General features: G+C 36.0%; 1 protein-coding gene across 1 annotated transcript in view; it reads left to right on the forward strand.

The window, feature by feature from the left end:
- Positions 1–9,677, forward strand: part of LOC127639837 (inactive tyrosine-protein kinase 7-like) — a 54,044-nt gene extending 44,367 nt beyond the window's left edge. Inside the window, exons 14-20 of the mRNA XM_052122110.1 lie at positions 2,070–2,267; positions 2,352–2,504; positions 4,055–4,284; positions 6,340–6,420; positions 6,513–6,664; positions 6,867–7,045; positions 8,722–9,677. Coding sequence (XP_051978070.1) covers positions 2,070–2,267; positions 2,352–2,504; positions 4,055–4,284; positions 6,340–6,420; positions 6,513–6,664; positions 6,867–7,045; positions 8,722–8,882 — 1,154 coding nt within the window. The 3' untranslated portion in view covers positions 8,883–9,677. The remainder of the gene's footprint in view (positions 1–2,069; positions 2,268–2,351; positions 2,505–4,054; positions 4,285–6,339; positions 6,421–6,512; positions 6,665–6,866; positions 7,046–8,721) is intronic.
- Positions 9,678–9,989: the final 312 nt, after the last annotated feature.

Raw genomic sequence — 9,989 nt, forward strand, 5'->3', positions numbered from 1 at the left:
GATTAATCTGAAAAATATTTTTTAAAAGCAGGTGTGAACGTTGTTGGTGTGTTTCTGTAATGAGATACATTTTTATTTAAAAATGTAAAAAATAAATACAGCTTCTCCGATTTTATTGAGGATTGTTCAGGACATGCTCCAGAATTATGATTTTATTTATTTTTTACCCCCTTTTCACCCAGTCTTGGAATGCCCAATTCCCACTACTTAGGTCCTCGTGGTGGCGCGGTTACTCACCTCAATCCGGGTGGCGGAGGACAAGTCTCTGTTGCCTCTGCTTCTGAGACGTCAATCCACACATTTTATCACATGACTCGTTGTGCATGACACCGCAGAGACTCACAGCATGAGAGGCTCATGCTACTGTCCGCGATCCACACACAACTCACCACACGCCCCATTGAGAGCGAGAACCACTAATTCCGACAATGAGGCGGTTACCCCATATGACTCCACTCTAGGAGACCTGGCCGGAGTCACTCAGCATGCCCTGGATTCGAACTTTCGACTCCAGGTGTGGTAGTCAGCGCCAGTACTCGCTGAGCTATTAAAGTATTTTTGAATAATTTCATATATCTGGACAAATAAATGAGTGTCATGTCATTGACTCATAATCAAAACTTATTAAAAAATTTTCCACAATTGTTTTATTAATTTATTTATGTTTAATCATTATTCTGAAGGGGCCTGGGTATCTCAGCAAGTAAAGACGCTGAGTACCACACCTAGAGACGAAGGTTTGAATCCAGGGTGTGCTGAGTGACTCCAGTCAGGCTTCCTAAGCAACCAATTGGCCCGGTTGCTAGGGTGGGTAGAGTCGCATTTTCGCGTGGTGAGTTGTGCGTGGATGCTGCGGAGAATAGTGTGAAGCCTCCACACACACTAGGTTGCTGCGGTAACACGCTCAACAAGCCACGTGATAAGATGCGCGGATTTACGATCTCAGACGTGGAGGTAACTGAGATTCACCTCCGCCACCCGGATTGAGGTGAATCACTACGCTAACACAAGGATTTAGAGCGCATTGAGAATTAGGCATTCCAAATTGTGGGGAAAAAAAATAACCAAAAATAAAATGTAATTCAGTTACTTGAAATCATATCTTCTACGAAAAAACATGTTTTCAAGTCATTTTGATATTGTTTCTGGGTCCTTAAAGAAAAAAATATAATGTGGTGTAACTGTAAAGACTGTAAAAAAAATAATAATAACAATAATTGTCTTTTTAAAAGCTGAAATTCTTGGAAAAAGAAATGTTGGCATAAGAACTGCATAATAATCTTTTATTATTATTTTGTGGGGGGTGGGGTTCACTTATAAATAAATCAGCATTGAAACAATTTTGTTTTAAAATGAGTAATATTTAAAAGCACTTGCCCAACAAATCAATGTCAGCTGTAACCAACATGTAGATATCCATTTTGTTGTAATGTGACAAAAAAGGTATAAAACAGAGAGATCCATTTAGACCCTTATCACTGTGTATTATTTTATATACACTGGTGGCCAAATGTTCAGAATAATGTACAGATTTTACTCTTATGGAAAGAAATTGGTACTTTTATTCACTAATGTTGCATTCAACTGATCTCACTCTATAGTCAGAAAATTAATAGCATGAGAAATTACTATTACAATTTAAAAAAAATAAATCAGAACTTCCTTAAACTACTTCAAAGAATTCTCATCAAAAAAATCCTCCATATGTAACAATGACAGCTTTGCAGATCCTTGATATTCTAGCTGTCAGTTTGTCCAGATACTCAGGTGGCATTGCCATAGATGTGTCTGTCTTGTCGGGCACTTCTCACACACCTTACAGTCTAGCTGATCCAACAAAAGCTCAATGGGGTTAAGATCCGTAACACACAAAGTCATGGGCGTGTTATTCTACAACTACCCTACTACTAAATTCCTCTGCTGTGCGTTCTTCATGTTCCAATTCAGCGTCCTGTGGGGGCATGTCCAAGTCAATTCAAATTCACACTCATGAATTATAAGGGAGTAATTTAATCAATTCCTCATTTGTCCCGTGTTGTCTAATGTATTTAATGTGTTATATTAAACAGAAAAGCCAGTGCAGCACTCATTGGCAGATGATGAAAAGACCCCTTATAAAATGATCCAGACTATCGGTCTGTCGGTTGGGGCAGCTGTCGCTTACATCATCGTTGTGCTGGGACTCATGTTTTACTGCAAGCAGAGACGCAACAAGAGACTGCAGAAGACAGAGGACGGAGACGAGCGAGAGGTCGAATGTCTTAATGGTGTGTGCTGTAAACATTTATCATACCTTAAACAAAAGTTTTGAAGATGCAATGTCCTCATGCAGTTCTCTGATTAACCTGTAGGTGGCGGTGTACATCAGAACGGTCACACCACAGCAGAGATACAGGAGGAGGTGGCGCTGACCAACATGGCTGCCGCTGGCAACAACAAACGCCACAGCAGTCACGACAAGCTTCAATTCCTCCGAAACAACCTGCACGCGATCACCACACTGGGTACATAACATGAACTATACAAAACACCACACAAACCCCCACTAAAACTTTTTGTGGAACACAAAATATCACGGCAGGTTTGACATTACTGATGCCAAACACCACTGGTCCTCGCGTGTCCTGGAAAGTCTAGTTCAAACCACACAACTCAAGCTCATTGCATATGACTGTCCCATTTCACCTCCTAGTGGCAGTTGTGCTAAATTTGCTTGCAATGGATTGTTTTTTATACAAGGGTAAAGGCACTTTCGAAGTCCGATGTCAGCACGTGTTAGTCCCTTGAGACATATAGAAAGATAAATAAAAATTATATGGCTCTATACTTTGCTGTCTAAATTCAAAATGAACGGCTCATGTGGGTCATTCATTCGGGAATCAGACTACACTGGTCGTGCCGGATGATTTGCGCTGAAAATTCAAAAGAACCAGTTCATAAGAGTCATTTGTTCGGGAATGGAACTAGACTGATCACACTTTGTGTTTTGTGCTATAGATTCAAAAGAACCAGTTCATAAGAGTAATTTGCTCCGCAATCTGACTACATTGATAACAATGTGTGTTACGCATTATAGATACAAAAGAACGGGCTCATAAGAGTCATTCATTTGGAAATCAGACCACTGATACCCATTTATGTTTCAAGCCGTATGTTTCACCCTTTAGATTCAGAAGAACGGCTCATAAGATTAATTTGTTTGGGAACCAAACTATACTGGTCACACTGTATATTTCACACAGTAGATTCAAAAGAACCGCTTCATAAGAGTCATTTGTTCGGGAATCGGACTAAACTGATCATGATGTATATGTTTCATGCTGTAGATTCAAAAGAACCAGTTCATAAGAGTCGCCTGTTTGGGAATCGAACTGTCACACTGTATGTTTCGAACTGAAGATTCAACAGAACTGGCTCATAAGCACCATTTGTTCGGGAATCGGACTACACTGGTCAAGCTGCGTTTTGTGCTGTACATTTAAAAGAACCAGCTCATAAGTGTAATTTTTTCAGGAATCGGTCTACACTGGTCACATTGAATATTTTACACTGTAGATTCAAAATAACCATCTCGTAAGAGTCATTTGTTCGGGAATCGGACTACACTAGTCACACTGTATGTTTTATACTGTAGATTCAAAAGAACTAGCTCATAAAGAGTCATTTGTTCAGGAATCAGACTACACAGATCGTGCTGTAGGTTCAAAAGAGCCAGTTCATAGGAGTAATTTGTTTGGTAATCGGACTACACTGTCATGCTGTAGATTCAAAAGTACGGGCACATAAGAGTCATTACTTTGGCAATGCGGATTACACTGGTCACGCTGTGTGTTTCGTACTGTAAATTCAAAAGAACCAGTTCAGAGTAATTTGTTCTGGCATTGGACTACACTGGTTGTACTGTATCTTTCGTGCTGTAGATTTGCTAACCTTTATAGGAAACTTTTTTCATTTGCCACAATTATACCTCATTTAATTGTAAATTTGTTTTTAATAAACTGTTTTAAAAAATGCTTCCATGAATGTAAGATGGCTGTTTTTATGCTGGTTGTAGGTAAAGGGGAATTTGGTGAAGTGTTGCTGGCTAAAGCACAGGTCGCTGATGAAGAGGAGGAGACTGTTGTGCTGGTTAAGAGTCTGCAGACGCGCGATGAACACGTACAGCTGGATTTCCGCCGCGAGTGTGACATGTTTGCCAAGCTCAGTCATGCTAATGTCACTCGTCTGCTGGGCATGTGCAGAGAAGTGGAGCCGCATTACATGATACTGGAGTACACTGACATGGTACCTTCTGATCAATACACCACTTTCTGTTCTCCCTCCACTACCACTGAAGTCCGTAGAAATTGAGTTTTATGAGCTTGCCTAGAAAGGTTGCCTAGTGGTTTCTTTTGTCCTAGTTGCTTTGAAATGTTGCCTCATGGTTAGGATTGTAATTCTCATCCATACATTTCCATATACTGTATAAGCATCCTGGGATATTCCTATATATGCTGAACACTTGTGGGCTGTTTTACTTCACTATTCACTCCAACTTATCCAATAAAACATGTATTTTAGTTTTGTAAAGGAATTCATAGGCAAGAACTATTTGTCTACCATGATATTTACACATTTAAGCACAAGCCTTTAGATCAAAGGTTTTCAAGATCATACAAAATATAAATTCATAAATGCATGGTAATGTATGTGTGTTTACTATTTGTATGATATTATGTTGTAGTTAAGATAATATTAGGGTTATATATGATAATTATAAATGTACTGTAAATAGAAAATAAATAGGATAAACTTAGACTCTTGAAAACGTTTAAAGAGCACCTATTATGGTTTTTAAACATGTCTAATTTTGATTTAAAGATCTCATAATATATATTTACATGCATACAAGGTCAAAAAGGTCTCTTTAATTTGCTCATAATTGAAATTGCAGCATTACCTTTTTTTTCCCCAGTGTCAAAAACGACTCGTTCAATGATCCGTTCTAAAGGATTCATTCTAAACTCCTCCTTTCAGAGAGTCTACTCTGCTCTGATTGGTCAGATGTCCCATTCTGTTGTGATTGGTCTACCGATTTCAAGTGTTCAGAATCGGTTCTTTCTTTTGGAAGTCAATAACTCCATTTGTCCTGCACTTTGATTTTTGAAACTTCGCAGACTTTTTTTTACATCCACAAACAGCTGTATTACACACTACATGAAAGGTCATATTTGTAAAACCATAATAGGTGCTCTTTAATATTGCTTGAATTGTTGCTGTTTTAGTGTATTTCTATCTTTATACTGTTGAAAACTTAATTTATAAAATGTAAAAAAAATTAAGTTTATTTTGAGACAAATTTAAGCACTTTTAAAATCTGTGATTAATCACAATTAACTGAAAAAACAAGAGATTAATAGCGATTTAAATATTTGAATTGGCAGAGCAATAATGCAGTATTTATTGATGAATATATATAAAAATATTATTTATTTATTTATATATGTGTGTGTGTATGTATGTATATATATATATATATATATATATATATATATATATATATATATATATATATATATATATATATATATATATATATATATATATATATAATTATAAAATAATACTTTTTATACAGTACTTTTATTGTAATTATTTAAATGTAAATAATAATAATAAAATTTGCTAGAGCTATAAGCAATGAATCTTGAACATGTTGAAATTTACCTCTAAAATGATATTGAATTCAGTCCTCTGACTATATAGATATTATGTTATAAATATACAAGTAATGTATATCTGTTTAGGATGATTTTGTAAGGTTAATGATAATATATTTTATAAGAATTTCATATATATTAAAATTCAACAAAAAATTATATTTATTAATACAAATGATTTTAAATTAAAATAATTATGCAATGAATTAATTAATCTTGAACTGTTTAAAATTTGCCTCGAAATATATGTATATTGAATTCAGGTCCTCTTATAAGAAGAGAAAGCAAGTTATGTGTCCAAGATGTTTTTTTGATGTCGCAAAGTCAAAAGTCCTCTGGCGGTCTTCTAATTAAATGTTAAAACCATTAACAGTGTGTTTTGCTTCCATGATAATTCCACCATACAAATAACATAGACTTTTTGTTAAACATCCTATATAGATTTTACTTCTAAATAAATGACCCATTTAGAAGATTTGTCTTTTTTGTTTTCTGTATTGATCATAGTGTGACCAGTCTTCAGAAGTCTCACAGAATAGAATGAAACCGTAACAATGTCTTCTTGATGTAATATACTAGGATGTATACTACTATTATCAATAATTATACTCTGGTTTGCTTTGCTGTATATCATTTCAAGGGTGATTTGAAACAGTACCTGAGAGTGTCCAAGAACAAAGATGATAAGGTCAAAGTTCAGCCACTCAGCACCAAACAGAAGGTAATTCAGGACTGTCTGTAGTCTCACACACACACACACACACACACACACACACACACAAGGACAGAAGCTCACACACTGTCTTTCTGTAGGTGTCAGTGTGTTTACAGGTGGCTCATGGGATGGAGCATCTGTCCAATCAGCGCTTTGTTCACAAAGACCTTGCTGCTCGCAACTGTCTCATTTCATCCAAACGACAGATCAAAGTGTCTGCCCTCGGCCTCAGCAAAGACGTGTACAACAGGTAAATGCATGTATGATACATGCTACTGTATTTATAATAATCAGTTTTATAAAATTAGGATTTACTTGGGAGAAGAATGTTGAAACCCAAGAGAGTCATGTATCTTAATGCCGATTGATTCCAGAAGTGGATGTATTACATTGCACAGTGCTTCCACCTTGTGGCAACACAGTTGTCATTGTGTCTGTGTTTGCACACCCAGTGAGTACTATCACTACCGGCAGTCGTGGATTCCTCTGCGCTGGCTCCCATCTGAAGCTGTGTTTGAAGATGATTTCTCCACTAAGACAGACGTGTGGTCATTTGGAGTCCTCATGTGGGAAGTGTTCGGGCTCGGGGAGCTGCCGTATGCAGAGCTCGCTGATGACAAAGTCCTAGAAGGTACAAGATTGAGATCATCGCACAAAACATTTCAAATGGTTGTCTCTCTAGGATTTCACCGTTTAAAATTGACCCTATTCTTAATACACGTTTCTGGTCTTATTGTTCATAATTCATTGGAACACTATATTCTAAACAAGAATCAAATATTAGTCTTCCAAAATTCCGAAAGACAACTTTCCTTTTCGGCTAATGTCAAGATGGCAAGAAATAATGCTTTCCAATGGCCAAATAGCTATTTAGGCATTGTTTTAGGCAACTGTTGTAGGTAATGCAGCCTGTAAATTAAAGATGGATTTGAAAAATATAATTGAGATAAATTGAGATACATGGGTGATTCTTACAAAATCTGACGAAGTGTCCTTGTGATTTTTAACCATAAATCATACAAAAATAAAACAATTATATTTTGCACAAAAAAAGAAGCCTACTTATAGGACCATTACGATATTTTGCAGTGTTACTGTATTTTCAGGACATCTAAGCACATTTACCCCCCAATTCTCATTACCGCAAATCTTCTGGACACTTTACTTTTCCCATTGTATTCATTGATGATTCTAATTACTGTAACACAGTTATGTTTTTACTGTATTTCATTAAAATAAATATGCTGTTGTACAATGATTTTCTTAATTAAAATGTGTACTATGTAAGGCAGTACCTAGAGGGGAACTACCATTATGTAAAAATATTTATCAATTTAAAAAAAAAAAATTATGTTGCGGTAATGATAATATCATAATGTCCTTTTATCTGCATTGTGGTAATGAATTTAATTTAATTTTTTTTTATCACATTGAGGTTATGAAAATATCATAATGTCCTTTTTTCTGCATTGTGGTAATTAATTATTATTTATTTTTTTCAATCACATTGCGTGCGGTAATGAGAATATCATAATGTCCTTTTTTCTGCATTGCGGTAATGAAATTTTTAAAAACTAATTTAAATCACATTGTGGTAATGAGAATATCATAATGTCCTTTTTTAGCATTGCGGTAATGACAGTAAATAATAAAAAAAATTGCATTGTGGTAATGAGAATAAAAAAAATAGCATTTCGGTAATGAGAATAAATATAATTCTAATATGTAATGCCCACTTTTTACCATCCAATCAATTTTTATGGATGGATTAAATGTTCTAGAAATGCTCCACATTACGGAAGGAAAATGGGTTGCAAATGTTGTTTCATGTTGATTTAGAAGACCCATATGGTGCAGTTTATGCACACTTACAATCAAACCGGTGTGATTACACTTAGCTGGGCTCAAAAATAAAACAAAATAAAAGTTTAAAGCCATCCGAGCTGGCTTTTGCAGCGATGCGGTGATGTTTTCTGATGTACATACTAGTTAGCCACTTGAGTCTTCTTTCGTTCCATCCGTCACTCGTTCTCACCACTTCCTTTTTAACAAGTGCACACATAGTGGGAATCGCTGCTTATCAAAATCAATCATTTGTAAAATGACATTATAAGTTTGATGATATACAATCTGTATTCCAGTGTGTCTGCTGTGACGTGTTAATTGGCATTTCTTTTTAAACGGCGTGAATTTCAGAACTTGTGCTGGGAGATCCGTCAGTACAGAAAAAAACATGCGTGACAAAGGGTTAAACGGGACATTTTAAGGTTTTGATTTGATGTTAACTGTCTTTATTTGTGTCTGTAGCTCTACAGGAAGGGAAGCTGAAGCTGTGTCCTCCTCAGGGCTGTCCATCACGTGTCTTCAAGCTGATGGTGCGCTGTTGGGCCGGAAGCCCTAAAGACAGACTTTCCTTCAGCGATGTAGTCTCTGCCCTCAGCGAGCTGCCCTCCGAGAGCAAAGTGTGATGCCTCCAAGCCATGATATAAACCCCTTAACCCCGAACATTCATGTTCACATGTCTGGCCTTATAATCAAAAACAAAAGATGTGAGTGTAATTGGTTTTAAGTTCATCCCTCTCTCTCTTTAATATATATGTTTAATAAAGTGCTCCGAAGATTTGAAGATTCCTCAAAAATAGCCGGAGAGGTAAAAGCAATTTAGTTCATGATGAATGAACTATTCCTTTAATGGGGTTTGTAAAAAGGTGCCCTATCATTTCGTACTTTGAGTTTCCCGCTCAAAACGAAGAGATTGCGAAGCGTCGTGTGAAGCGTCGTGCGAAGATATAGTGTGTTTGTAATAGTGCATCAAACCATGCACTGATTAGTTCTCTATTTTAGAAGGATTGTCCCGGGATCCTCTTAATTTATTTAAAAGGTCCTGATTTCTATGTACAGAAAGGTACTGTTTATATGACTTTTTTATGATGTTTATGCATTAAGACTTTTATATAATTCTGAAGTACTCGTAGAAACAATCTGTTGAGGAAAAGCTTATAAGGTGACTGTTGTCACGGAGTTTCAAGTGCCTGTAAAATGAAGGATGTCTTGATTTTAGTATGCTGTATGTTATGACTTTGGAAATGCCTTAAATGTTTTTTTTTTATTTTATACGTTTATAGTGTTTTATTGTGTAGGAAGAGCTCAGTGTTTTATCTTGTAATTGCTACCAACACGTTGCATATTGGTTTATATAAAAATTCAGAGGTATTCTTGACTCTGAAGAACAAATTGTAAACACAACTTCTGTTGCAATAAAATGTTACTTTTGACAAAGCTTGTCTGATTTTGCTTGATTTTAAACGCTACCATAAAATAATGTGTATCTCTTTCTCTCTCTCTCTCTCTCTCTCTCTCTCTCTCTCTCTCTCTCTCTCTCTCTCTCTCTCTCTCTCTCTCTCTCTCTCTCTATATATATATATAAAATAGTGTTATTTCTTTTTTTACTGTTATATGAAGGTCACATAACTTTTTACCAGGCATTCGTCATTTATTTTTGGTACTTTTCAAATGTATGTTTTACTGTTTTAACCTGCATTTAATTACACTGTTAACCTTACCCCTAATCCTAC

This window comes from Xyrauchen texanus, chromosome 48 (genome assembly GCF_025860055.1).
Source record: "Xyrauchen texanus isolate HMW12.3.18 chromosome 48, RBS_HiC_50CHRs, whole genome shotgun sequence".
NCBI lineage: Eukaryota > Metazoa > Chordata > Actinopteri > Cypriniformes > Catostomidae > Xyrauchen > Xyrauchen texanus.